We start from the raw sequence: 27,105 nt of genomic DNA, 5'->3' as shown, positions 1-27,105 counted from the left end.
ATTTCGCACTGACCTCGTCTTCCTAGCCTCCAGGCTATACAAGCCTAACTTTAGGCGTTCATCTTCCCCGTCTTCTATCTTCTTCCATTCTTATATGTTCCTCACATACTTCTATCTTCCTTCCGTGCTTTCCAATATCTGAGCAGACTATCTTTCCGCTACACTTCCTCTCGGGTCCCGTTATTCCCTCTTACGAAAGACTGTCTCCTCCGAACCTACCTTCTCCAACTGCCGCAGAAGGAGAGCCGTTGAAACCATTTTGTAACGTCTGATCATCAGTCCTCCTTGGTTATCTCAGTTGTCTATTCCCAATAGCTTACGTTGTGACTCTCCTCTTCATACCCGCAACCAATGGATCTCGATCCCCCACAAAGCAGTGACAATATGTTGCGAGAACCAGGGCCATCTGAATTAGATATCGACCTTTCTCAGTTAAAGGATATAGATGCACGTCGACAGCAAACTGCATCGAAAGCCCTCTATGCCCGAAGCGTTTTAGCTTTACGGAAAATTGTCCCAACGACTTCCAGCCCAAACGATACGGCAGCACCTCCCTCGACTACTGTACCATCAACAGCTTGCACAGCATCTGCATATTTCGACAATCAACTTTTTATGAGCCAGCCGGCGGACAATACCCTTGATCATAATGAGATTGAGCAAATTCGACAATTCGTAGCTTCCCAGAATGGGAGTGTGAGCGAAGGCAATGGCCCTACAGCCATGTCCCAGGAGCAAGACAAGGTATCGACTAAATATCCAAGTGGTGTGACGGTCGTTGAGAATCTGATGAATCGGGATGAGCCACAGCCTGTGGTGGCATCATCGTCGAAATCCTCTGAGGCTCCTGACGCGGCTGCAGTTACAGGGATTCAGGGATCGGTTGACGAAAATGTCGCGTCTGAATGGCCTGAGGTCCAGGAAGAAGATTCCACAGGGTAGGCCACATGATAGCGGTTTAGACACCCACTTGACTGACAGTGGTAGGTTTGATATCATCGAGACATGGTATAGTACCCTTGAGAGCCCGACTCTCGAGGACACAGTACATTATGAAAAAGCAAAGCAGAAAGACGCTCGGCGCAGGGAGAGAATTGCTAGCCGGAAGGCTCTGGAGGAGGCAGAACAGACCCTCGAGACTTTTCCGGATTTATTTGATGATGAACTGCTCAACTCGTCACTTGAATCATTACCTGGAGACACTGGTAGGCGGTCGGATATGCCGTCTGCAAACCGACCTTCAAAAGGCCCACGAAAGCAAAAGAATAGGGTCTCTGCCGCAGAAAGACGCAGAAGTATGCAATTAGGTCTCGAAAGTGCCTTAGGCCGTGTAACGAGAAACAAGGGTTCCGGAAAGAAACGCTCTCGAAAGCGGAAAGCAGACGACAGCGAGGAAGATATTCCAGCTAGCAGTAACGTTAGCAAGAAACATTTGTTTGATCCGGAATTTGACCTAAACGCATTTCTCAATTCCGATGTTATTGCAGACGCTCAAGCCAATGCTGGACTTCCGGCGATTCCAATATCCAATTCCAAAAACAAGAAAAGTGCCCTCGCTGAACTTGTTGCTAGCATCCCTTCTGCCGATCAGGATCAGGCCAAGTCCGACAGGCAAGCAATCCTCGAGGCAACCACAAAGTTCAGGCATAAAGCAAGGCCTGATGGCAAGGGCGGGTGGAGGATAAAGGGCATGAAGACTAGTCTCTTCCATCATCAGGTTTGAACACTTTCAGCATGCTTAATGAACCAAATTAACATGTGACATAGCTTCTCGGTGTAGCGTGGATGGTAAGCAAATGCTATGGTTGATTGAGAAAGACGACTAATGTCAACAGCGTGATCGGGAGAATTCAGGTGGTCCGCCCTATGGGGGCTTTCTTTGCGATGTTATGGGTTATGGCAAAACTATTCAGGCTCTAGGTAAGTAACATTTGCCAAATTCCGTGCATGGCAAATGTTAACTGTTGCGCTCTAGCCAATATTGTTGATGGAAGATGCGTTAATCCAGACGAACCTGTCAAAACATTGATCGTCGTTCCACCTCACCTTGTCGGGCACTGGTATGACCTGTCGGTGCTGTTTTGTTTCATAAAATGTATTCTGATAATATGAACAGGGAGTGCCAAGTCGTCAAGCATTGTGAGAAGGACGCTGTTGGTGACGTCCTTATATACTGTGCTCAGAGCAGAATGCGTAGCATCGACATTATTCAAAGTCTGCAGAAGTTCAGTGTCATGTAAGTTATCCTGCGGCACGCTTCCCAGATGGTCAAACTCATCTGGTGATCAGAATTACGACATACGACGAGGTCAGACGCTCGTATCCACAGTTAAACCGCAGGGGGGAGGTTCTCGATCAAAAGGAGATTGTTGAGATGTGGGAAGAACTCTACGCCAAAGAGATCGGGCCATTGCATCAGATTAAGTTCTTGAGGATTATTCTTGATGGTAAGCATCTAAAAAAATGCTAAGCTTTCATTTATAACTGACTTTGTCTACTCAGAGGGACATGCGATCAAGAACCATCTTGCCTCGACGTCAATCGCCGTCCGTGCTCTCACTGGCCATCACAAATGGATCTTGAGTGGAACGCCCGTGCCTAAGCAAGTACTCCTGCTTCTTATATCGAGATACCAGAGTGCTAATAGGACGACTACAGCTTCATCACTGAGTTCTATCCGCACTTCGATTTCCTGGAGTATCCAGACACGAATGATTACAGTCAGTTCGTGAAACGCTATTGCGTGGTATATAAATGATCCCTCATTGCTACTCTATTGACCTCTTAACAATTATGTGACAGGGTGATGAAGCCCAGCAGCGCCTTCGGAATCTATGTCGAACATATATCCTCCTTCGGACGCATTCCAGTCGACTCTTCTCGTTGCCTATCATCAAGTTACCTGATATCGGAGAGTCAGTCATCAAGGTAGATTTCTGTGATGTAGAAAGAAGAATTTACGACGAGGTTCTCGAGCAATTCATTGCAAATATCAATGGTACGTGTTATTAACCTGTTGCTTTGCCGGTGCATAATTTAACCAACCCCTTGGTGAAGGTCTCAGCGATGTCACGAATCCGTATCTCTCACAGTGTCGGTGCTTTCTCACTATGATCTTGAAATTCAGAATGATCTCTAGTCACTTACTCACGACTCAAAATCTTGTCAAGGGGCTGTTGAACTCGTCTCTTATGAGGGATCTTGTCGAAATTGCAAGAGAAACAAGAGACCCTGACCATCCTTCAGCCCAGATAATAAAATGGTTTATGACTTTGAAGAAAGGAGTTTCCCTGCCCGCCGCACCGCCAGATAACGAAGATCTGAGCCAGTCGAGGAATGAGCTTAACGGGGACAGAGAAGAGCTTGTCAAACAATTTCACAAGTTTACTACGGAGCTCCACGAGAATGGACAATGGGATGAACGCCTGAGAAGAACCAGCTGCCCACACTGCGAGTTAACTCCGATAGGTCCAATCATCACCAGCTGCATGCACCTGTATTGCGAAGAGTGCTATTTCATTCTCAAAAACAGTCTCACTTCTGCGGATGGGAAGCCAGTATGTCAAACATGCAACAACCCTATCGCGGAGGCCGCATATTGCGGCACTGCCGAACGTATCGTACTCGATGAGCCGTCGGTCACTTCCAGTTTGACTCAGAACAACACTAGAAGGACCAAAACATCATCTCAGAAAAAGTCAAGCAAATTGTTTGGAAGTCCGATGTTCGCAACCGCAACACAACGATCACGAATGAAGTACACGGGTGATAAACAGCAGAATGAAGATGAGGAGCTGGATTGGATTTCAGCCGCTCAAGGGGGAATGCCTGGTGCTAAGGTTGATAAGGTTCGGGATTTAGTAGCTAATTGGGTTCGAGAAGATCCAGATGCCAAAGTTGTCGTTTTCACGCAATTTCTTGACTTCGTTCGCATTTTTTCCTCGATATGTGCCAAGGAAGGCTGGGCGCACTGTCGTGTAAGTGCCTTGCAATTTCAACTTTCAATGAGGTCTTCATGGCGCACTAACATCAAGATAGTTGACGGGGAAGATGTCAGTTGGGGCTCGCGACTTGAGTATGAATGAGTTCAGGGAGAAGCAAGAAGTGAAAGTCATGATTGCAAGCCTCATGGCCGGCGGTACAGGGATTGACATGTCCATGGCAAATAAATGTATCCTTGTGGATCTCTGGTGGAACGAAGCCGTGCAGCAGCAGGTACGCATTTGTTTACGGACAACCGAGAATACGCGTTCTAACTGGTAATTATCTCAGGCGTTCTGTCGACTGTACAGAATAGGACAAGAGAAAGTGGTGGAGGTTGTCAAAATCATTGTCCAGAACACGATTGATGACTACATCCTTCAACTACAAACGAAGAAGTCGGTCAATATCAACAAAGCCATTGGTGAAGAAGCACTGCAGAAACGAGACAAGATTATTGACCTTCTTAAAATGTTCGCGGAAGTCGAGGTGCAAGAAAACGGTGGCATCAGAGTCGAGATAAGCCCCAAAGGGGAACAAGCCGACAAAGGCGACCAAGCAAAGGCAGCCAGCAAGGCGACGTGAAACGTTCCAAGAGTAAAGGACCCAAGGGCAAAGAACGGGATACAGGCAGTGGCACTTCATTGACTTAATTCTCAGTACTCGAGACGCAATACTCCAAAATGAACAGAATGCGCTTATGGGATATTATTCGCTTGTTGTTTCGGCGGTATTTATCGGTGTTATTTAGTTATCAAAGGATTCCGCATATTGCAAGCATATGAATTTCGATTATTACCTTAGTTCTCCTATATCTAACATAATGGTTTTTCAAACAATATCACTAGTTATGGCAACAATTGCCTTCCACGTAAGATATAGTGCACTTAGTAACTCATGAATTCATCAGCCCCGTCGATGGACCGCCACAGAGTTCGAATCCATCTCCTGCAGAATACTACCCTGCTCATTGCCATTCTCAACATTTTCCTTGTCTTCGTCAGGAGAGTAATACCATTCCTCTCCACAGAAGACACCCTCGATCTCCATATCCATCGCATCCTCGTAGATGGCGAACATGCTAGGCGAATTGTTGACTCGCGAAGAGAAGCTTCCAAGCCCTCCCCTAAGAGACGGATTTGACCAAGTACCAAACGAATGAATCCGACACTGATCGTGGAACCTCCCAGGAGGTGACCCTGTCTCAGCCTCTGCCTCCGTTTCACTCCCCATATACATCATGTCTATGTCCATCTCTTCGCTCATAGCTCGGCGAGGCACAGCAGGCAAGACGTCATTTGCATTGACAGGCCCTCCTTGATTTCTCTTAAAGTTGAAGAAATCTGTATGATGATTGAGAAACTGACTAGAATCTAGCAGCGGCCCTGTGCTCTGGTAACTTGTGTTCGTGGATTCTGTCTGGAACGGAACGTCTGATTGCGATATCCTCGCTCGCTTCGCCGGTGGAACAATAGTAATCATGCTCTCATCTGCAGTGCTGTCTCCAAGCTCGTTGTGTGTCCGGATTCGTGGCGTCGTGTTGTTTATGGAGTTGGTGATATTACTGTGTATGGAGTACCGTTTTCTCTTCTCACGGTAGAAGGCAGTGGCCTGTGTCATTTGCTTGTTAGAAGTATACTCTTAAACTATGAATACATCATTGACTCACGACCTGATCTACATCCAAGCAAAGCTCAAAATCTATTTCGTCCATCATTGTGTGCGTGGGTGACTGCAAGAAACGGCAAGTTAGTGCTGTTTGCGGGAAAGCTCCTCGATAACGACGAAGTTCCATGGCGTAAAAGAAGTGTACATTGTCATTCACCAGGATCTTAAGCCTCAAAGAAGAAAGAATAGAGTACTTTGTGTCGAAATCTTGCGGGGTTGAGGAGAGGTGACTGCTCTAGTCGATGGCTGTGTGCGGGCCTGAAAAGGTTCGGGAGATACCCTAGCTGCGACCTACCCGACTCGAGAGAAGACTGTTCTATAGGGCCGTACATGGCATGATAGAAGTAAAGAGCAGATAAACGCTGGTTAAAATTCGAGAACAGAGCGCTTGCGTGTTCAATCAGTGTGGATGAAGTGGACGATCTAACGTCCGGTCCTCAAGCCAGAATGCTGCCTGAGGTATGTACTTTGACGGTGAGGAGACAAAGAAGAAATCCCAGGCTGATTTACAAGACGAAAGGAGGTGAGCTTGTGAGCATAACTGACAGGATGAGTATAGAGAGAAGAGGGTGGAGTAACGATGTCCGTCACCTCAGGATAGAGCGCAGCACTTCACACAATATGTCCAATTTGTCCGAGGTATAGGGCGAATTGAAGGGTTGAAAGTACTTTTTTGATAGCTTTAGTGACAAACAGATTGCAGGCAATCCAGTGTCATAGAAGGCAGAAGGTTAGCGGGTTCAAGCATGGAGACATGTTGCTACACACTTGCTTCTTGGTGGTTCGTCCTTGACTAGGGACCCGACAACTTGCAAAAGATACTACCGACAGCGACGAGTTACCCAGTCTCAAGGACATATTCATACTTAAAAATAGATATTACGCAGTTTCCTAGATCGCAAAATCCGGATAGATCTGACCGTCCATGTAGTTGATCGAGATTCATAAGCTAACCAGGATGAGTAGATCACAATCACGATCACTATTGCCATGACACATACAATCCTCAAGAGACTGAAGTCGGGAGGACGGTCGTCTCGTCATAAATCATACTTGAACAATATCCTCACAGCACTGGAGCAAAGCCATTCCAGTGAGACCATAGGTCCCCCTTTGCGAGGCATAAGAGTGAAACAGGGTTAAAGAACAGCATGAGTTAGCTAGGAAATTGCAGACAAACCAACAAAACCAACTCAAAATGCTCCAGCAAAGGGGTATCATGGCTTCTCAGGAACTCCAGTCTGGGCACGCTTAAGGCATGGTTGGTCGGCGTCGTACTCGTTTACCGGAACTGCCCTGGGCCACCAACTTGGCCAAACATGTCCAAAAGATGTCTGGAGGATGGGGGAGGTCCTTGTGGACCAGGATTACCCTCAAAAGGGCCCTGGCCATGACCAAGTCCCAGGAGAGCGTCACTATTATGTGGCATAGGTGGGAAAGCGGATGGCGGGGGGACGTTCATGTATCCAGGAGGGGGCATCATCCCTGGTGGAAGGGGGCCCGCACCGCGTGGGAAAGGCTGGCGTTCATTGGGAGGCGGAACGTTGCCATGCATAGGTGGCATCATGAAGTTCGGGTTGACACCTCGTGTTGGGGTTGGAATGCCGGGAGGAGGAACCAAGGGGCTGGGGCCGCCACCCTGCTGCGGAGGCATCTGAGGACCATTCCATCCCGGAGGTGGAAGATGCTCAAAGCCCGGTGGTCGCTGAATACCCATGCCAGGATGGCCCTGCCCTTGAGGAGGCCTGGAGCCACCAGGGGTGATTGGCATATGACCGCCTTGGGGAAATGGGACCTCATCAAAGTAACCCATAGGCGGTCCATTGGCAGGTCTTCTCCGAAGCTGATCAGCATCTGGTCTTTGCATGTTGGCAATAGCGGGGTCATCCAAGAAATTGTGTCCTTTCTGAGCAGTCGGGATGCCCGGGGGGCGGGACAATACTTCCGGCACGTTCATTACACCAGGAGCTGGACCGGCACTTTGAGGTTGACCCTGTAGTCCGTGAGATTGTGGAGCGACCGGGCTCACCCTGACCTGTTGCATTAAACGAAGAAGATGCTCTCTGTCACGAGGCTGAGGGTCCTTGAAAAGGGAGTCGTGTGCGTGCATGTTTTCTGGAATTGAGGGAACCGTGCTGTGAGGATGGGTATCCGGCACTGCCATGGTTTCTGGCCGTCTCACTGAGTCCTTGGAAGGAGAAGAGAGAGCATTCAGAGCTGAATCGACTTGCGCCACGGTTGGGCGAGGAGCCTGCGCGCTGTCGATTTGGGGTGTCGCGTTGCGCGATTTGCTTCCTCCAAGCATTTGTAAGAGGCGCTGGAACCCTTCCTGATCCGCATCATTGGTCGAAGGTTGGGGAGCTGGTGATTTGGTTCCAAATTGGTGCTCCGATTCCTTCGCTGGGCTTCCTGGAGGCGGACTAAACAAACCGGCGAATCGAGACGACTTTCCAGGCTTTCCAGGTGCTGGCTCTTTCTTGCTAGGTGTTTCGATGGAGGCGGGTGTTATGACCTCCTGAGCGGGTTTTGCATCACCTAGGAGTCCAAAGAAACGCTCCATCGCTGAATCTGACTGGAGAGTCGCCCCGTTGCTTCTGAATATTTCGCCATCCGTGGGTCGGTGTTCGGGTTGCGCAGGCTGTGCTGGTCTGCTGGCAACCGATTCGGAGGGAGCTTCTTTCTTCTCCTCCAGTTGTGCTTGCGAAGAGCCAGCCTTCATTCGCTCTTTCCATCGCTCAAAATCTTCTTGCGTATGCACCTTACGCGACTCGTCTCTGTCATTCGTGTCCATCCACTCAGGATCCTGTTCAAATTTGGCTCCCCGATTCCAGTCGCGATCTGCACCATGTCTATCTCGACGCCAATCTCTGTTCCGCACTGAAAGTTTCTCGTCTTCTGTCTCTGGTCCGTCTTGGACGTTGTCATTGCGAAACCAGCTTCCTTCATGCCTGGCTCGACCCGGCGTACCATCTTTCCGAGGGGTAAATTGAGCTTCTTTCTCGGTCACTCCTCGATCAGGATTCTGCTCCCTTTGATCACGGTTCCAACGGTCAAATTCTACATTGCGTCTGGGCTTTCTGTCTTGATCCTCTTGGCCAAAGGTACGACGCGGCCGTCCGTTGTTCCATTCTTCTCTTTCCCCACGGCGACCGTTGAACGGCGTTGGTTTACCATCACGGCGATCAAAGTCTCTATCTCCGGTCTCCCTGTCCTTGAAGAACTTGTCTCGCAGGTTGAAGCGCTCGTTCGATGCCTCATCAGACTCGACCTGACGGGAGGAACGGTCCGTGAAATCTACCGAGCTTTTGCTACCCGGTGTGCGAGATGCAGATGCAAAAGCAGTTTTGGGAGGCCCGAGAACAATATCCTCTTCAACAACAGCCCCGGGTTAGCTAGTCTCTGCATATGAAAAGTGGACAATGGCGTCATTTACCAGAATTTGAGTTTCTCGAGATATGGCGATTCTCGAATAGGCTTGATCTCCTAGGCGTTGTTTCGTTTGGGTTCGTGGGGTCTCTAGAATTTGTAGTTTTTCGTTGCGTTGTTGGGTCAGGGATCGGACTGATAATGAGTAGAATTGTCAGTGTCATGAGAGCCAGCGAGCGAGATAAGTATGGTCACTGAAAGCGAGCGATATTTTTCATACCCCATCCATTCTTCTACCGGTGGTAGATTTGAAGGCTTAGTGACCAGAGGCGATGAGCGCAGCCATAGCAGCTCATCAATCTGGTAACGTCGCGCCATAAGGAATGGCAGTGTGTGGGTGATATGGTGATCAGATTGTTACCGCGTGCTCATTGGTTCACACCTTCAAAGGCATGAGCGTCGCCAACAGGAATTAGTCTTGTGGGCCAAGGATAGATCGTTGAGTGAAGACGCTTTCAATCGACTGAAAGGTGGTTTTGAAGGATAAAAGGTCAACTCAAAAGCTAGGCCACTTGCCAGTGGCAAGGTGGCAGGCGGAGGTGAAATCGGTGAAGGATTAAAGTGTGGTTGGGAAGAGATGAGGGGTAACAAGGATGGTTTTGTTTTGGAATTGCTTCGACAAGGCAAGTTCAAAGAATAATCTGGATAGTAGATAATATGATCACACTGTCAATGTCAACGGGAAGACTTTAGTCAAGGGGAACGATAGAGAGCAATCGATGTTGCGGGCGGAGAAGATGAGGTCGGGATGGAGAAAGTCGTTCGGCCGCAAAACGTTTCGTCCCAGTCTGCACTGCCCAAAGGGGTAAAAGCGGCCAGCGTATATCAACCAGCTCAGCTCAGCTCTCACAGTTTGACAAGGCAATTTCCCCACTTCCAAAAATCTCTCAAAGCTATGGTAAAGAGTTGAGTAAACTTGCTCTCAATTACTATGTTTGCTTTTTAAAAGATACTTAACCATCGTACTATATGATGTACAGCCTAGTATGCGAGCGAGACATTCAAGCCGAAACTATGCCAAGCAGGAGAACTGCAGAAGTATTGTAAGGTGTCTACATATACATGCAGGAATAGTGAATGATGAATTGTTTTTCTTCAAGACATGAGTCATATCGGTTCGCTCACAATACACCAGAGGACCCCGTCAATTCGCGATTGTGAGAGACAATATCGAGGGGATGCAACTGAGGGACCAATAAAGCTCTCCTGAACCCAAGAACCCCTATCCTGCTATATGTTCAATAACCTGAGCCACTGCCCCGTCACTCCATTTCGTGACTCGGTCCTGGTCCGCTGTTAGATGCAAGGTATCGGCCATAGCTGCAAAGGTAGCAGCCTCTTTAGCATTCACTACCGGGAGCTGGGTTTGAATCCAACTGACAACGCCTGCCCTGGTAACTAAGGTTGTACTGCCCCCGACCTGTGTCGACCGGTACAGGAGATGCAAAATCTTCCTTTTGGCAGAGACTCCCACAGTAGGTGAGTCATAGAATGAGAGCACGCGCTCGAACACATTTGCGCGACGGTAGATGTCCATATCCTGTAGGAGTCAGTCTCGGTATTATGCTTACAAGAGATGTTCGCTTACCCGCTCAGTGCGAAGGCCCTTTATGAGCAGATCCAAAAGCCAACTAGTTTCCTCAAAGTAACCATCGTCCAACTCAGGTTCATGTAACAAAACCTTGTCAATCCAATACGACGGGATCTTTCCAACCTCCCAAGATGGTGCCTTCTGGAGAAACTTATTGACCTTGCCATAAAGTTTGTGCATTGGGTTTGTGAGCACGGAGAGACAGCAGGTAGCACATTCCCCAACTATCCACGGTACGGGACTTTCGAATCCCGTCAGTCTCACGGTTTCGAGCAACTCGCCAGTCAGGATGTACACTGATCGCCATTCAGCATATTTGGACTCCTGAGATCTTGTTAGTCATTCCTCGTTAATTGTGCATGAGAAACATACCCTAAGCTTTGCCATGAATCGATGCAGGTTAGCAAATGCTTGTCTCCGAATTTCCTCATGTTCCGAGCACAAGCACAGCACCAAATCAGAGATGCGACCCTGTTCCACCGCGATCTCGAGCTCTTCTTTCTCCCATTTGTGAAGCTCATTATGGGTTTTGCTTTCAGTCGGAAGAGTGCCAAAGATCTCCCTCAAATCCACCTGCGCCGCTTTGTCTTTCGTACCATTGGGCTCCGAGCGACTCACTCCATCCTGAGGCATGCCATCTTTATCGGTAGTCTCATCAGTGTCTTTTAGGACTTTCTTGAGCGTTGATTTAATTTGCTTGCTCACGATTGTTTGTAAAACGTTATCTCGAGCGGCCTTCAGAGTCTTTGGGTCGTCTCCTGCCTGCTTCAATCTACCGAACACCCTAGCAATCCACGTGCATACAGCAAGTTCTGCGGCTGCATTCCCATTCTTGGCAACAAATGGCCATTGTTCGGTGATAGCAGCAACGATAAGGCTAGTCGGTTGATTCTCGCCTTCAGTCAGAGATGCGAGTAAATCATCGTAATGGACTGGCTTCTTCGCGATTCTGCATGCGCAATTATCAAAAAATGCCAATTGATAACCGATGCTTTCCGACTCGGTAGCATCGAAGCTAGACCGGAGGGAGGAGAAGGCGGAGGAATTTCGGATGATCGAGTTCTCTTTCAGAACCGTTGTCAACAAATTCTCGATTTCCTTAGAGGATTCTTTGTCCGAGGTTTTGATAAGCACTTTGAGAATGGATGTAAAGGCTGAATATTGCATAGATCCTGGGTGCTGTTAATGTAGGACCTTCAAATGACGTTGCCGCCGCTGCTTACCTGGTTGTTGCCACCATCGCATGGAAGCCGACAACTGTGCGATTTTAAGGACATTTTGCAGTTGGCTCAGAAGTGACTCGCCATCCTCTGCTTGTAGATTGGAACTCTCTAGCCGTTCCAATATATCAACCAGAACAAGGGAAACGTCAAAGTTCTCGTCAAAAGCAGCATCAGGGACGATTTCGTAGTAGCAAGCCAGAAGCTCACTAACGGCCTCCTGTTGCTGCAAGTCCTCTTTGCTCGTTCTTCTGAACAAGACTACAACATCTTTGACCACCGGGCACCGACGACAAAACTCTGCAACTAATTTTCCCGCAGCTTGTGTCCAAAATGGCTGGCTGGATCCGTGGTCAACGTTGAATATCTTCAAAGCAGCCCGTAGCTTATTGAACGCGATCGTCAGGATTCGAACAGCGAACAGTGTTACAATCTCCGCGTTGAGGTTCAAGCAGCGAGTCATAATTTTCTGGGTAAGCGGACGGGGAAGAATGTTCTCGATGACAACCGAAACAGGCGGCGGCAAAGTAGGGAGCTTGTCATTCCAACCACAATTTAACGGGATTGGAAGACTGACAATTGAATAGAGAAGAGCTGACTCGGCCATCCAGGAGGACGTGGGTTTTGGGTCAGAAATGAACATTGTCTTCTTCGTGAAGTAATCGGCGACAAGTTCCGGCGTCTTCTTAAAGATGGCAATCAATAACTCGATCTGCAGGCGGTCCATATCCGGACGAAGCGCTTGAATGAGATAAGACAGAGTGCTGTTGCGGACAGGCACTGATTCCTTGTATTTATCCACGTACAAAGCGGAGTCCAATCCCAATTCAATGGAAGAGTCATCCTCAGTCGGTAAGGTCTCGGGGTCAGTTCCATTTGGGTACCAGCCTGTTTCTGGTAACAAGACGCCCAGAGCAGGATCTGTACAAATATTCATAAGGATTTTGTGAACCTCGTCTGCAATGGAGATCCCAGCCGGGTTTGGCTCCTCGGATTCGCGGTCGTAACCATACAGCGTTACAAGTCGCTCGAGGTTCCATCGACTGAAGAACTTCGTTTTTGCACTTCGCGGAAGAGTGGTATCCTGAATGATATCCCTGTCGATAGATTTGATAATTTCCAGAACAACATCTCGTGGATCCTTCCTAACAAACTCCAGGAATGCTTTGATCACCTTGTGTTGCTCAACTAAATCAGTCTTCGCATTCACATGTTGAACTCTAAGATTTGCAAGAACATATTTTTGCGCATTTCTTCGCAATGTAGATTTGTGCGATTCGTCGGCCTCCTCTAATTGGGCCTTATTCGGTGTCAAAAAGACATCGAGGCGTTTGAATGTGATGTACCGTGCCATGTAGACATGTCGGGCCACCGCACCGCCGTCGAAACTGACAATCTCCGTAAGAAGACGAAGACATGGCGAGATCAGATGTTCCTTGGTCTTAAGTGCAGTTAGACCACGATTAAAGAGTCTCAGCTGATCTTTGTGCATTAGATGCTTGCACAGGGCCAAACCGAAGTCTCGAAGATCTAGTTGAGTGGAAATCGTTTTGAGAAAAATAGCTAGCACGGACGGGACAACAGTCAACAGGGACTCGTTATTGCTACTATCCGCAAAGCTCCATGTTTGAATAAGGTCAGGAAAGCAGATGGCCTCATCTCCCGCCCCGTTACGAGAGATTTGCGTATCACAATAGGCCTTTAGAATTCGAAACTTCTTGGCCTTTTCACCCTCCTTCTCGGTCTGACCGATGGATGTGAGAAAGTCCTTGAATTGTCTGATGCCTGTACTTCTTGTGAGTGCCCATATCTACAACTAAAACCAAGTAACTGCGCTCCTGAGTACTTACCATGCTTGGATTCAGCAACGTTCTGTTGGAAAGCCAGGAGGGAACGAAGCTGTGTATGAGAAGTTATCGGCACAACATTTTCCGTCTCATCTCCATGATCGATCTTTCTTCTCTTTGACCGGGGAGACTGATGGTCAACGTGCGACATTTTCCATGTATTGTTTGCCAGTCTTTGCAGTGATGAATGAAATAAAATTGAAGATTCGAAGCAATCTTATCAGAGTTTTGCGGCGTCTGATTGGTTGTTAAGGTGGCGGCTGTGAAATCGTGATCAAACTCCGGGGTGATTTCACACCAACTTATTTTTGACCCGAAGGACGAGCCATCCCGTATCTTTTGTAGGCGGAATGATTTAAATGCATGGAGAACAAAGAAACCTCGTTATTATTGACATGGCAGACAACAACCACTTCCAGATTTTGAATGCTTCACGGAGTGCATTATTTTACATAAATGGAAGGCGGTGTGTGTCTACAATTTTATGCCGCTCTCTCATTTCCCAAAGCAATAAAATATGGTCTACTTTGCTTCCTGTAGAAAACCTCAAGTTACGACGTTGATATGTCTGACTCTGGAATCTTAATTCATTCGTGGGGGTACGTCTATGGAGAGCTAAACCCATCTCGTAGTAACAAGCAGCAACGATGCAACAAAAGTAAAAAAATTGAACGGGGTATTCTTGATTGTAAAATGACAAATATCTAACCGCAATGTATAGAAACATGGGACTTTTAACCCCAAGTACCTCCACCACCACCCCTTCCCTGGCGCCGTTGCGCAGAAAGACGCCAATCATCCTCTCCTGCAAAGCGGTTGTGCAAGGGTTGGATACGCTCCGCCTTCTTGCGCTTCGAAAGGCGATCAGTGGGCGCGACCTTAAAGAAGGTGGGTGCTGCCTCGACCAGCCATTTTGGCTCAATGGCGGTAGTGCAGTGCATATATTCCTTTGTGGTAAGCACCAGGGTATGGTAGATAACATGCTCGGCCGGCTTGCCGAACAGAGCCGAGCTGGGATGCATGTAGACTGGTGTTCCTTCAACCAATGTCTTGTAGCCCTCTTGAGGATCTTTCCGGGCTGCATTTCGAAAGAATCCAGTACACAACGCCTGCCTCACTTTCTTCGTGTCCCTACCGCATGACACGATCTTATGGTGATATCGCTCCATGATGCCCAGTAGCTGCTGGCGTACATCTTGTGCGCGGCGTATTTGACGTGCCTGAATAAAGTTCTCGTAACACCACGCATTATTAAATTTGGAGTTTTTCCAGCCGTTGTAGACATTGAGCAGTGTCAAATGATCACCATGTGGATCGTGGAACTTGGCCTTCTTTTGGTCTGCTTGTTGCTGCTTCTCTTTTGGTCGATAGAACACTGATTGAATCGAGAGCATAGCAACAATACTCAGCATTTCTTCTGAGCATCCCATGTCTACAGACGCAATAAGAACCTTGGCGAGAGCCGGCTCCATAGGGAAGTCGGCCATCTTACGACCCAGCCTGGTCAAAAGACCTTCGTCATCCAGAGCCGAAAGCGCATAGAGCTCCTCCAAAGCTGTAAGCATGGTATTTGTCGGCGGTGGGTCCATGAAGTCGAAGTGTAGCAAGTCATTGATTCCCATTGCCTTGAGCATGAGAATGGTATGCGACAGGTTTTGACGTTGGATTTCAGGGATTGTCGTTGGAAGCATTTCCGATTGATAAGCCGCTTCAGTGTACAAACGGTAACACTTTCCTGGTCCAGTTCTTCCCGCACGGCCAGCACGTTGTTTGGCTTGCGCCTGAGAGATCGGGGTGACCACAAGAGAATCCATACCAAGTTTGGGATCGTAGGCATTCTGCTTCACAAAGCCCGGATCAATGACATAATATATATTATCTATCGTAATAGATGTTTCGGCAATGTTTGTCGCAATGACCACTTTCCTTCCGCCGGGAGGTGCTGGTTCGAAGATCCTGCTCTGCATCTCACTAGGAAGGGCAGAATAGACCGGAAGAATGATCAACTCAGGGACACCCTTGCCTAAGGCTTTCATTCGTTCATACAATATCTCACACGCGGTGTCGATCTCCTCCTGTCCGGTCAAAAACAGAAGAATATCTCCAGGTGGTTCTGTCAAATGAATCTGCATGACAGTGATGAGAGCCGCATCCAAGTAATCAGGCTCGGGCTCTTTCGAATACATGATCTCGACGGGATAGGTACGACCGGGAATCGAGAAGATCGGACACTTGTTGAAGTATTCGGAGAACTTTTCGGCATCCAGAGTGGCTGAAGTAACAATGAGTCTGAGGTCGGGCCGTCTTTTGATTGTCTTCTTCAGTAGCCCAAAAAGAACGTCAGTAGCGATCGTCCGTTCGTGGGCTTCGTCCAACATGATCACAGAATATCTCTTCAGGTCAGGGTCGAGTAAGACCTCTCTTTGGAGCATTCCGTCGGTCATGTACTTGATCTTCGTTTCCGGACTCGTGCAGTCTTCGAAGCGAATCGTATACCCGACCTCTGCACCTAGCCTGCAGCCAACTTCCTCCGCCACACGTTTGGCGACAGACATGGCCGCCACACGTCGTGGTTGTGTGCATCCGATCATACCGTTGTTCGCGTACCCAGCCTCCGCCAGGTACTGTGTCACTTGGGTTGTTTTTCCTGACCCAGTGTCCCCGACAACAATCAACAATTGATTATCGCGAACAGCGTCGAGTAGTTGTTGGCGGAACTTAAAAACTGGGAGACTCTCTCGCTGCTGCTTAATTGACATATTCGTTCTCTTGCCAAAGGACTGATTTTTGCCCATAGTGACTCTTTTCCACTCGGGCACCGCATCGTCGGACTTAGGTTGAGCACTCCGTAGGTCAGCTGCAAATTTCCGCTGGTCTGGCGCAGCCATAGGATCTTGCCATTGTGCGCTGAGATCAATCTCGGCCGCTTGTTCCGCAGCCTTATCTTGAGCTTCTTGCTGACGTAGTTCTCTCCGTTCTTTGGCCAAGTTGGTACCTGCCATTGCAGCACGGTTAAGGGAGCCGTCGGGAGCCTTGACGACTCTGATGGGAGAGAGCTCCAGGGACATCTTCGTCTGGCCAGCCAGGAAGGGAGGTTCTTCGTCTCGGACCTCAATATCAATATCTTCTTCTTCCTCGAATGTACCCTCTCCGGTCAACGTGGCATGGTACTCTTCGTCAAGATCAGGATAGTCGGCTGCAGAAACAGCACCGGATGCAATAAGCTGTTTGATTTCCCATCTTTCAGGAGAAGTCAATCGTTTCCGGTTTCTCATCGGCTTCCCGTTTGAATCTTCTATGCCTGGCACTTCTGAACTCAAATTTCCGTATCTGTCCTTGCCCGAAACACCTTCGAGGCGCTCCATGTTGGCACCCGATGCGAGGCGCTTCTGAGGGACGAGATCAAGGCCAGTAACTTGATCCACTTCCTTCATAGAAAGACCAATGCGCGAACCTTGTATACTGATGACTTTGACCTTAACCGGCTGTCCCCTGGACACCAAGTCAGAGGGGTGATTAACCCGTGCCCCTTCCTGCATTGCAGAAACGTGTACCAAACCGTCGACTTTGCCCTTTACCCCCAAGAGATTCACAAAGGCACCAAAGTCTTTGACACCAGTTACACGCCCGTCATAGATCTTGTAGAGGATGGGCTGTTCGTCCAACTCGACTGGCGGAGGCTTGCGGAAATAGTCGTCATCTTCGTCCCGATCACGGCGCCTCCGTCGCTCGCTGCGTCCGTTACGATACTTGTCGTCCCTGACACCATATTTGCTCGTTGACCGACCAAATTCGTCCACCTCGTCATGTCTTTTACTGTAGTCAGGGCTGCGCGATCGCGACCGCGAACGGTAATTGGCTTCGCGCCTACGGCCCCGACCAAAGTCATCGTAATCCGGGCTTCTGCTTCGCTTCCTGCTCGTCCGCTCCTCTCGTGTCGACCGACCTTTATCTTCCCGAGCCTTTCCTGCTAGTCCTTCTAGCATTTCAAATGTGTCATCCATAGCCCCGGCCTTTGCATCACGCTCATCGACATCCTGGCTTCGAATGTTGTCGTCTTCATCCCATTGTGGTTGCTTATCAGGAACAGCAAGTCCCTTGAAGACCCGGGCCTTCTTCTCCAGAGCATCAAGGACATCCATATCCCCCTCCGCTTCCGTCTTCTCCTGGGTCACGTTTGCTTTCTTCGACTTGTATTTTGGGTGCATCGTAAGAACCAGGCGATCGATACTCTCCATCAAGCTCTGCGGGAACTCCGCACCCATCGCCTCCAACTTCCCCTTGAACTCGTCGAACGAACCACATGATAGATGCTGATCGATCACAAACTCAGCGAGTGTCTTGTCACTGACGCCTAAGTGATTCTGGAGCTCACCCGTGATTCGCGAAACGAGCGAAAAGAGCTCCAGGGACTCGAGGTCGTCCATAACCTGCAATGGAGAGCGAAACCACCAAAAGCGAAAACCTGAACTCGTGAAAAGAAGTATCGAATAAACAAGATATAATATTGATAGCGTCTCACGTGCGAGAGAGCGCCAAACACCCTCGGGCAACAAAGCTGCCTTCTTAATGTCCTCGGCGACAATTTAAAGATTGAAGCAAGCTCACCGTCGCGGAAAATCGTTGTGGCGTGTTCGGAGTTCTCGCCACCGATAAGATAAGCCACAACGATTATTGGCGACCACAATACCGCTTGAGATCCTACATCCTACTTTCGTACCTCCTATGCATGTGCGTAAGAGATCTAAATATATCGGACGGTGTACAGATCGAAATGATTGCAATGCATCCTCTTCTTTCTAAGATACTGGAATGCAACAACGGAAAGTTCTCGTTCTCTTTTGGAAATATATATAACACTAGGATCAATGAGGGGCGGAGTAGCGACTCATAAGTTGGACTCTATATAAAAATGATGATGTACATTAGGTCTAATGTATAGTTGAAACTTCTAGCTTGTCGTATTTGCTTCCGCATATGCCATGTAGGTCAACCACAGCGACCGAAGTCGCTTGAGTGTGCCTGTCTATGAATGATGAGTGTGCCTTCAAACCCCACGCGCAGCAGGGGCTGCTCTCTCCAGAGGACTATCCTCAGCAGATACATCAACAGGAATTGTGTCCCCTTCCTGGCCGTCTCCAAATGGATCATAACTCTCTTGACCCTCTTGCTCCAGAGAACCATCCTCCGCAGAGACATCAACTGGGACACGTTCTCCGTCCACTCCATATTCGAATCCTTCAATGTTTGCTTCAGCAAGAACCCGTTTCTGCTCCGCAATCTGCTTCTGCAAAGCGATCTGTCGGCGCAGTGATGCATCTTTCCTTAGCTTCTTGTTGGCAGAGAATTCAGTAAGCGCCCTGACCATCCTCTCTTCCACCATCTCCTTGACATGAGCTGCGAGAGTGCGATCCGTGAATATACCCCCAAATCGGTAGCTTAACCAAGAATATAGGATGACCGATCTGTGTAGGCCTTCTAGCTCATGCAGATAGTCCTTGTTTCCAGACACCGGTTCCTCGAGGATTTCCAGATTCAGGTCAGGGATATCAAGCAGTCTGCCACCTGAATGCTCTGCAACACATTCGGCAAACGCGCAAGCAACGCTGCGTGATTTTCTATCCCGGGTGTACATGGGCGCAGCCATAAAAGTCACTTGATCTTCTATAGGTAGGCCAACCACACTGTCTATGATTTCCGCATTCTCAAGTTGACCGCGAGGGTCACACAGGAAAAACAGAGGATTGACTTCACAGACTTCCAGCAGACGCTTGATAAGGTACTCAAAAGGAACATCCCGCGGGAAATAGGCGGAGAACTTTTGGAACACAGGATCAGGAGGGAAAATGCCGGCAGCCGTAAGCGGTGGTGGTTCAGTCTCCATTGCCTCGCGAATATATGGCAAATCGACTTCCTCCAGGCATGTCACCAAGCCAATATTTGAGTCAGAGTCGTTGTTATCTTTCTTGTCTTGCTGCACAGCCGGGCGATAACGGCCAGCCCGACCTCCAATTTGCTTGATCTCGGGAACTGACAGCCTCACTAATCCCCCCGGGACCCTTTTAACTAGGGTCTCGAAGATAATGCGCTTAATACTCCTGTATCGTGGTTAGCAAAGTCCCATAAAATAGCGTGAAAATCATTGCTTACAAGTTTAGCCCCATACCAATAGCATCACTCGCAACCAGGAAATCATAATCGTTGTCGGGGTCATTGAAGAGTTTGGCCTGCTGCGTACGAATCTCTGCTGGCAAGCTCCCATACACAATCGCTGCTCGTCTGCCTGTAACTTTCTCAATATCTGCTTTCAGTGCGTGGATCCCGACGCGGGAGAAAGCAACTAGGCAATCTCCTTTCTGAAGATTCTTCAAATCGCCTCTAATACTCTGATCCATGACTTTGAGTGGATTCAATCGTTTGTACCGATGGATCTCGAGTCTATCACCTGTGAGAGCCGCAAGCTCTCGAACCAAGGGCACGGCTCTTGTTTCGCCACAAAGGTGAAGTTCCTTGGCCCGCGCACCAAGGACAGCACGAGTCCACGCCCAGCCACGTTTAGGGTCCGCGAGCATCTGAATCTCGTCGATGACTCCAACGTCATACGGCTGTCCTAGATTGACCATTTCAACTGTGTTGCTGACAATGGACGGAGTTTGCCCTTCCGGTATTTTAACATCATCCCCGGTCACAAGGCTACAGGGGATCCCGCTCGCTTGAAATCGATGATACACCTCTTGGGCAAGGAGTCTAAGCGGCCCGGCGTAGAAGCCATTTTTGGAAGCTTGAAGCCGTTGTAACGCATGATAAGTCTTCCCAGAATTCGTCGGTCCAACATGCAAGTGGATTGTCCGTTGCAGCGCTCGAGCTTGAGGGTACCATTCTGCCGGATAGCGCAAGTCCGCAACCTTCTTTTGTTGTTCCAGAAGGGGAGCAGAATACTTTTCAGTAATCTCTTCGGCGTGCATAAGATACCTCAGCTCACTCCTCAGACCCGATATACCGGAGCTGAGATAGGCTTTCTGAAGTGTGGTTTTGACATGGCGTAGAGGGCCAAAAACTTTCTGGCTCGACCGGTCTTCCAGCTTGCAGGCATTCAGAACATAACGCTCGAATCTTTCCCATCCTGCCAAGGCCGGATCGGATGACTCTTTTAAGCTCTGTTTGAAATCTGCTAGCTCGGACTCGACGATGGAGGCGAAGTCGCGAATGATAAAGGGTTGACTCAGAGGTCTACGGGCCAGTGCCTTCTTTTTCCAAGACTGTATGGCAAACAAACGAATCAGCAACCTTGTCAACAATGAAAGAGTACGAGTGAAGGTGTATGTTAGGATCTGTTACATTCTTCTTTGAAGACTTCTCTACTGCCTCGGCTTTTTCTTGCTTAGCTTTCTGAGACTTTCTAGTCTTCTCCAAGATGGGGCTCGTGGAGAAGGATCGCTGCATGGGACGAAATACAGGCCGCAAGGCACAGAAAAGGCAGCGGCTGCCTCTGCTGGTCCATGACTGCATTCCTTGAGCCGCCCAAAAAGATATTAGACGCGACAGAAGTTGTTCAAAATCAAAGTTCGCGGACTGGCTGAGAAGCTAGGTAGCGTCGCACCTGAGTCGTCGCGGATCGTACATAAAGGGGTAAGATTGAAAGAACGGTAGGCGAAATGTCTTCAATGGGTTATGAGACAAGGGTATGGTAACACTGATCACAAGCAAACTATGAGAATACTTGTAAACGACATCTTTTTTTATCGGATGGGCTTATCGAGAAGAAGTAATTTGATACTGTCCAAAACTCCAGTCGCAAGAACCCACCGCCACACCGCATTGGCGATCCACCGCGGGTTTCATTTCATCTACCAGCAATTCTAAGCTTGCCGCTTTAGAGCGATGACGGATAAGTGGGGACACTGAGGGGGTTCCTGAAGTCAACTGATGATACGTTTCAGAAAGATAGACCTCGCTTTTAAGTAATTCATTTGACTTTGGCTCCTATTTGTTTCTCGTGTGATTGTCATTTGTTTCAATTCCCCCCTGACATTCCAGATTGCTGCAGCAAGCTGCAATCACTACGCCTAGAGCCGGCAAAACGCCAGCCCGACTGTACAGCTAAGGCTGCCAGCGAGCCAGGATGGGCTCTTCAATTATCAACATCCAGCGCGATGGTCAGTACCATAATCGATATCATTAAGGTCAAGTACGTGTCTTTCTGTTACTAACTGTATTCCAGTTATCCTTAATACAATCCGCCATGCCGGAGGCAATGAAGTGCGATTAGCCCTCTCCACTGTATACTAGAATGTATGACGGAGCTGACGGTTGCTACTTACAGTGGAAAGTCTTGGTTGTGGACGAGACTAGCAGGAAGTTGATATACAACGCGACCAATGATGACGATATTCTTAACCTCAATGTCACCAGTAAGCCTATACAAGGTGCTTTAACTTGAGTTCGCATCGGCTAATAGTCCTTTTCCTCAAGATGTCGAGCAGATCGAGCATAGGCGACCGCCCAATCCCGATATGGATGCGCTGTATATCCTGTCACCTCAAACACATATCGTCGACTGCCTAATGGCCGATTTTGAACGGAAAAGATACAGGCGAGCATGGTTGGTCTGGACATCAGGTCAGTCATTTGTTCTGATCGGAGACTCGACAGTGTAATCTAACATTGTCTGCAGCCCTCGATCCACAGCAGCGCGCCAGGCTGGACAGGTCTCAGATGGCGCGCGAGCAGATTGCCGATTTCCGGGTCATGAACATAGACTTCTTTCCAAGAGAATCGCGTCTGGTTACCTTCCGAGATCCCTGGAGCTTTCCCATTTTGTTCCACCCTGGCTGCAATCACCTGATTCGAGGACACTTGCAAGATCTGGCGCAGAAGGTGACTCGACATCTTAAATTCTTGTGAGAACTACACTGACTGTTGTCGAGGTTGTATCACTGTGTGTGAGTTTAGGAGAATACCCGATAATCCGATACTACCGGCCCAGAACCCCTACCCACGAAGCCAGCGTCTTGTGTTCCCACCTCGCTCGATTCATTCAGAACGAATTGGACCAGTTCGCTCAATCTCAGAGAGACTTTCCTCCTCCTTCGCCGAGACCTCGCGGTGTTCTTTTGCTGGCAGACCGCTCTATGGATATGGTTGCCCCTCTCATCCACGAATTTACCTACCAATCAATGGTGCATGATTTGCTACCCATCAAAGACGGGGATAAGGTCACCTACACCACTGTTATCAACACTGGCAGTGGCGGCGGACAGAAAAAGGACATGGAGATCAATGAAGAGGACAATGTTTGGGTTGAATATCGGCATCAGCACATGAAAGATGTGCTGGAGAAGCTGGGTCGAGACTTTGCGAAATTTAGGGAAGCCCATCCTCAGTTCGCGGAAGAGTAAGTGACATCTGATTCTCTTCCTGAATTATGGCTTCTTCAATAATTCATTGTCCCTGAGGGTGAGCTGGAGGAATTGGACTGATACTGACCTCATACTATAGTAATGACAAAGTCAACGTGAACACGATCAAGGACATGCTTGCGGGCCTAACGGAGTTCCAGAAAGGTCGAGATGCATACACACTTCATCTCAATATGGCAGAAGAGTGCATGAAATTCTTTCAAGACCATAAGCTTTTGGAAGTCAGTTCAGTTGAGCAATGCCTTGCGACTGGTCTAGACGAAAACTATAAGAAGGCAAAGAACCTGGCTGCACAGCTTGTTCAGCTCCTCGATGACGATGCGGTTGTGCGCACGGACAGACTGAGACTCTTGCTCCTCTACATCATGTATAGGGGAGGTATTTTGGCGGGTGATATCCGGAAGCTCATCGCACATGCCCAACTAACACCACAGGACGGAGAAGTTATTTCCAATCTTGATCTACTTGGAATCAGGGTGGAGAAGCCACTGAAGGACGAAAAGCAACCTGTTCAGCCGTTATTCCCCAGGAAAGCTCCGGCTGTCACCGAGATAGACGAAGCCAGCCTTTCTCGATATGAGCTGAATGTCAAGTTGCTGCTAGAAGAACAGGTCCGGGGCACATTGGATCCTGCACTGTTCCCCTTTACCCGGCCTCACACCACAGCAGATGGCATGGCACAGCAGGATGCTCTGGCGCAAGCGTCTCTACGAAGCGCCAAACCAACGTGGGCGAGGACCCGCGGTTCTGCCGAGCAGCCACGGCAACGGATTATTTTGTTTATGGCCGGCGGAGCTACATATGGGGAGTCGCGCGCCTGCTATGAAGCATCGCAGACGTTTGGGAAAGACGTATACTTGGCCACATCCCACATGCTAACGCCAAGCTTGTTCTTACGGCAAGTCAGCGATCTGAGTGCAGATCGAAGACGCCTAGACATTCCTGCAGAACGGCCCAAACCCACAGCGCCTGCTCATCTGTTTGAGAAAGATCCTCCTCCGCCTGCACCGGTGCAACAACAGCCTGCAGCCAAGAAAGCACCACCTCCCAACCTCAACCCTCCAGTGCCTACAGCCGCTATGCATGCCATGTCACTAGGACCCAACGCGCAGAAGACCCCCAGCGGAACGCCGCCAGCCAGCTCCAAGCCTCAAAAGGAAAAGAAAGAGAAGGAAAAGAAGCGATTGCACTTCTTCCGGTAATGTTTCTCTGGAGCTTCTGCTATAACCTGATCACTGCAATTGGCATTCTCCTTTCCATCCCATTTAGCGCTGCTGTGATACCATTTCATACTGTGTTTCTGGCGCTGAATGAACATACCTTCGATCTTCGTCTTCAGCTGACTTGTATGATAATGCTTTCCAAAGTAAGTAGCCGTGTAATGTACTATCTGCGCTAATTCTAATCATCAATCGGGTATCACATAGTAGAAATCAGATCCTATCCGTATAAAAAAGAAGCACGAACCCCAGTCCTATCACATATACCAAACCAACCTATGCATCTCCACTCAGGTATCGTTGCACATCATCTTTCTGATAGAAGATCTCCCGCAACATCTCCCCTCTCCTCTTCGCATCAAAATGACCCTTTCGTACTTGCTTCGCATTCAACCTCTGCACCTTGGACGGAACAGCAGCAGCAGCAGCTACCCTCTTCTTCCCCTTCGCACTCGGCTCAACCTCAGCCCCTAGCCCGACAGTATCAACCTTCAATCTCCCCTTGAGGGGTTCCCTGATTCCCTCACGCCCAGGAGCCCCGAGACCCAGTCTACTGTCCGGATCCCAGCCATAAGCGGACAAATATCGGAGTCCGTGACGGGAACGGTCAAGATGAGACGGTGGATGCGAGTGAGATAGACACAGCTGATGGGCGAGCGATGCTTCGTGTGGCCGAGCAGACCCTTCCTCATCTGTACCTGCCTTCGACCCGTCAAGCGGGAGATTGCATACCTCGCACCGTTGGACCGGAGCGGGTACGGCTTCGGGCGAAGGCGGCGCGGAAACTGTTTCGTTGCGCGTGGTGGCGGGTTCTGTTGTTTGGGTGTGTAATTTTTCTTTCGGTAGGACGATTGAAAGGTATTTGTCGGCGGGACTTAAGCCGGAGGTTGTGGATGGGGTTGTGGTTCTGGTTGTGGTGGTTGTGGTTGTAGTGTTAAGTTCATGTTCTGAGGAGCGGACGAACTGTACGCGCTTGCGACGGATTCCGGCGCCGAAAACGCGCTGGTCTTCCAGGGGAAGAAAGTAATCCTCATCGTTGTTGTGGGACATACTTTGTCAGGGAGCTTGGTGTCATTGAAATGGTGCTGTGACTCGTGAGGGGAAAATGTTGGTAATCTTAAGATGGTGGTGGTGGCGGGAGATCGGCCGCTATCTGACTTCTGACGCAGCTCCGGCTGCTCTTTTGAGTGTTTCAGCGGGATTGCATTCCTGAACCTGTTCACTCTTTCACTCTTTCATTTTGTTTTTTTTTTTTTTTTTAGCCATTCGCTCATTTTTTCACCTGGTTACACAATGCCCATCCCCATTATTGTTCAGGGGATAAGAGAGGGTATAGACTCAATTCCATATGCCTACACAGTGCTCAAGATTGCGCCATGGGTGCTGCTCGTAGCTGCCCTCAAGTACTACTTTGGGGGAGCTCGGAATGGCTCAGAGCGGGTAATGCACTCGAAAATTATCATGATAACTGTGAATTTACCATGATCGCTTCCCTTTCATCCAGTATTTTAACTGATACAATGCTCTAGGGAGGGACATCAGGCATTGGCGCCAGCGTTGCCTATGAGCTTGCATTACGCGGCGCCCAGATCATCCTCCTCACCCACCACTCCCCTTCCGACATCTTCCTGATCGATTACATCGAAGACCTGCGCAAGTCAACAGGCAACCAACTCATCTTCGCCGAACAAGTCGACCTCTCCTCCTTACATTCTATCCGGACCTTTGCGACCAAGTGGATCGACAACTATCCCCCCCGACGTCTCGACATGGTCATCTTGTGTGCTAGCGCCGCTCTGCCTGCTTCCAGCCGGGGGCAACTGACAACAGATGGTCTGAATGAGGAGTGGCAGGTCAATTACCTGGGTAACTTCCACCTGCTGAGCATTCTGAGCCCGGCTCTCAAAGCGCAGCCTGCTCACCGAGACGTGCGGGTCATTTTCACCACATGCTCGAGCTACATTGGCGCGAAACTGGACATGAAGCAATTAGAGGCAGCAACCAGCGGTTCTAAGCCGGCCGGGCCAACAGCGGCGAAGAAGAACGGAAAGCCGCAGAAGCAGGCATCCACGGAGAAGGAAGCCAGCCTATTCGGCCTGAGCAAACTCGCTCTGATGATCTTCGCAAACTCCTTCCAGAGACACTTCAACTCATATCAACGTCCCGACAAATATCCAAACGGTACCCGCGTTATCGTCGTTGACCCGGGCCTCAGTCGAACTCCGGGAACCCGTCGCTGGCTGACGGGTGGCTCGCTTTGGGGTCTGCTTATCTACCTTATCACCTGGCCACTATGGTGGCTTGTCCTCAAGTCTCCTCAGCAAGGTGCGCAGAGCATTTTGTATGCGGCCATGGAGGCGCGCTATGGCCGTGGTGCCGGCGGGTGGATGGTGAAGGAATGTCGGGAGGTTGATTACTCCCGGAAGGATGTCAAGGATGAGGAGCTCGCGAAGAAACTCTGGGAGTTTAGCGAGAAGCAAATTGAAGCGAAGGAGAAGGAGGGTGCACTCAGGCGTGCTCAGACTAAGGCTAAGGAGAAGGTCACAGACAACGACAAGAACGCAAGGCAGGAAAATACAAAGGGCTCATCAGCATCGGGAGCTGGTGTCGCGAAGGAGCAGACCTCTGGATCCAGAAAGAGCCGGAAAGTAAATCAATAGAATATCTTGAAACCCCTCAGTTAAAGCAATGTGTATTGGATTACCTTGCAATTCCGCCTTTTCTACCTTTTTG

General features: G+C 49.1%; 9 protein-coding genes across 9 annotated transcripts; 3 read left to right on the top strand and 6 right to left on the bottom strand.

The window, feature by feature from the left end:
- Positions 1-384: 384 nt before the first annotated feature.
- Positions 385-4,783, top strand: AFUA_5G10880 (putative SNF2 family helicase; the record flags this gene model as incomplete). The annotated part of the gene is made up of 13 exons (XM_748465.3): positions 385-938; positions 988-1,717; positions 1,768-1,788; positions 1,836-1,920; positions 1,976-2,060; positions 2,117-2,236; positions 2,314-2,447; positions 2,503-2,602; positions 2,659-2,746; positions 2,803-2,998; positions 3,058-3,977; positions 4,039-4,215; positions 4,273-4,783. The coding sequence occupies 13 exons, from the start codon at positions 385-387 to the stop codon at positions 4,564-4,566; spliced, it is 3,504 nt and encodes a 1,167-aa protein (XP_753558.2). The 3' UTR covers positions 4,567-4,783.
- A 104-nt stretch (positions 4,784-4,887) lies between these two features.
- On the bottom strand, positions 4,888-5,698 carry AFUA_5G10870 (uncharacterized protein; the record flags this gene model as incomplete). The annotated part of the gene is made up of 2 exons (XM_748466.2): positions 4,888-5,592; positions 5,651-5,698. The coding sequence occupies 2 exons, from the start codon at positions 5,696-5,698 to the stop codon at positions 4,888-4,890; spliced, it is 753 nt and encodes a 250-aa protein (XP_753559.2).
- Positions 5,699-6,307: 609 nt separating this feature from the next.
- On the bottom strand, positions 6,308-9,851 carry AFUA_5G10850 (uncharacterized protein). The gene is made up of 3 exons (XM_748467.3): positions 9,296-9,851; positions 9,083-9,210; positions 6,308-9,018 (listed from the first exon to the last, which is right to left on the bottom strand). The coding sequence occupies exons 1-3, from the start codon at positions 9,391-9,393 to the stop codon at positions 6,932-6,934; spliced, it is 2,313 nt and encodes a 770-aa protein (XP_753560.2). The 5' UTR covers positions 9,394-9,851; the 3' UTR covers positions 6,308-6,931.
- Positions 9,852-9,932: 81 nt separating this feature from the next.
- Positions 9,933-14,090, bottom strand: AFUA_5G10840 (NPA1/URB1 family protein). The gene is made up of 5 exons (XM_748469.3): positions 13,737-14,090; positions 11,890-13,671; positions 11,039-11,838; positions 10,664-10,990; positions 9,933-10,615 (listed from the first exon to the last, which is right to left on the bottom strand). The coding sequence occupies exons 1-5, from the start codon at positions 13,882-13,884 to the stop codon at positions 10,298-10,300; spliced, it is 3,375 nt and encodes a 1,124-aa protein (XP_753562.2). The 5' UTR covers positions 13,885-14,090; the 3' UTR covers positions 9,933-10,297.
- A 163-nt stretch (positions 14,091-14,253) lies between these two features.
- AFUA_5G10830 (uncharacterized protein) lies at positions 14,254-18,380 on the bottom strand. The gene is made up of 2 exons (XM_077804837.1): positions 18,109-18,380; positions 14,254-18,046 (listed from the first exon to the last, which is right to left on the bottom strand). Exon 2 carries the CDS (start codon positions 17,996-17,998, stop codon positions 14,468-14,470), a length of 3,531 nt encoding a protein of 1,176 aa, XP_077660973.1. The 5' UTR covers positions 17,999-18,046; positions 18,109-18,380; the 3' UTR covers positions 14,254-14,467.
- Positions 18,381-18,456: 76 nt separating this feature from the next.
- AFUA_5G10820 (ATP-dependent RNA helicase SUV3) lies at positions 18,457-21,598 on the bottom strand. Its single transcript, XM_077804836.1, has 3 exons — positions 21,072-21,598; positions 19,884-20,992; positions 18,457-19,831 (listed from the first exon to the last, which is right to left on the bottom strand). The coding sequence occupies exons 1-3, from the start codon at positions 21,240-21,242 to the stop codon at positions 18,781-18,783; spliced, it is 2,331 nt and encodes a 776-aa protein (XP_077660972.1). The 5' UTR covers positions 21,243-21,598; the 3' UTR covers positions 18,457-18,780.
- A 425-nt stretch (positions 21,599-22,023) lies between these two features.
- Positions 22,024-24,354, top strand: AFUA_5G10810 (Sec1 family protein; the record flags this gene model as incomplete). The annotated part of the gene is made up of 5 exons (XM_748472.1): positions 22,024-22,144; positions 22,206-22,352; positions 22,408-22,633; positions 22,741-23,127; positions 23,232-24,354. The coding sequence occupies 5 exons, from the start codon at positions 22,024-22,026 to the stop codon at positions 24,352-24,354; spliced, it is 2,004 nt and encodes a 667-aa protein (XP_753565.1).
- Positions 24,355-24,648: 294 nt separating this feature from the next.
- On the bottom strand, positions 24,649-25,422 carry AFUA_5G10800 (putative G-patch domain protein; the record flags this gene model as incomplete). The annotated part of the gene is made up of 1 exon (XM_748473.1): positions 24,649-25,422. The coding sequence occupies one exon, from the start codon at positions 25,420-25,422 to the stop codon at positions 24,649-24,651; it is 774 nt and encodes a 257-aa protein (XP_753566.1).
- A 243-nt stretch (positions 25,423-25,665) lies between these two features.
- AFUA_5G10790 (putative oxidoreductase) lies at positions 25,666-27,032 on the top strand (the record flags this gene model as incomplete). The annotated part of the gene is made up of 2 exons (XM_748474.1): positions 25,666-25,842; positions 25,902-27,032. The coding sequence occupies 2 exons, from the start codon at positions 25,666-25,668 to the stop codon at positions 27,030-27,032; spliced, it is 1,308 nt and encodes a 435-aa protein (XP_753567.1).
- Positions 27,033-27,105: the final 73 nt, after the last annotated feature.

The sequence above is a fragment of the Aspergillus fumigatus genome, chromosome 5, assembly GCF_000002655.1.
Source record: "Aspergillus fumigatus Af293 chromosome 5, whole genome shotgun sequence".
NCBI classification, from domain to species: Eukaryota; Fungi; Ascomycota; class Eurotiomycetes; order Eurotiales; family Aspergillaceae; genus Aspergillus; species Aspergillus fumigatus.
Note: the sequence above shows the minus strand (reverse complement) of the source record. Positions and strands in the feature narration are given on the sequence as shown.

Bases quoted from the DNA above. Each gene is read 5' to 3' on its own strand.
- AFUA_5G10850 (XM_748467.3), bottom strand. From the start codon at position 9,393: ATGGCGCGACGTTACCAGATTGATGAGCTGCTATGGCTGCGCTCATCG. The intron at 9,211-9,295 runs GTATGAAAAATA...ACTCATTATCAG, and splicing joins CCGGTAGAAGAATGGATGGG to TCCGATCCCTGACCCAACAA. The intron at 9,019-9,082 runs GTAAATGACGCC...CTGTTGTTGAAG, and splicing joins CTCGAGAAACTCAAATTCTG to AGGATATTGTTCTCGGGCCT.
- AFUA_5G10840 (XM_748469.3), bottom strand. From the start codon at position 13,884: ATGTCGCACGTTGACCATCAGTCTCCCCGGTCAAAGAGAAGAAAGATC. The intron at 11,839-11,889 runs GTAAGCAGCGGC...AACAGCACCCAG, and splicing joins GCGATGGTGGCAACAACCAG to GATCTATGCAATATTCAGCC. The intron at 10,616-10,663 runs GTAAGCGAACAT...TGACTCCTACAG, and splicing joins AGGGCCTTCGCACTGAGCGG to GATATGGACATCTACCGTCG.
- AFUA_5G10830 (XM_077804837.1), bottom strand. From the start codon at position 17,998: ATGGGTGCGGAGTTCCCGCAGAGCTTGATGGAGAGTATCGATCGCCTG.
- AFUA_5G10820 (XM_077804836.1), bottom strand. From the start codon at position 21,242: ATGCAGTCATGGACCAGCAGAGGCAGCCGCTGCCTTTTCTGTGCCTTG. The intron at 20,993-21,071 runs GTAACAGATCCT...TTTGCCATACAG, and splicing joins AGAAGTCTTCAAAGAAGAAT to TCTTGGAAAAAGAAGGCACT. The intron at 19,832-19,883 runs GTAAGCAATGAT...ACCACGATACAG, and splicing joins ATTGGTATGGGGCTAAACTT to GAGTATTAAGCGCATTATCT.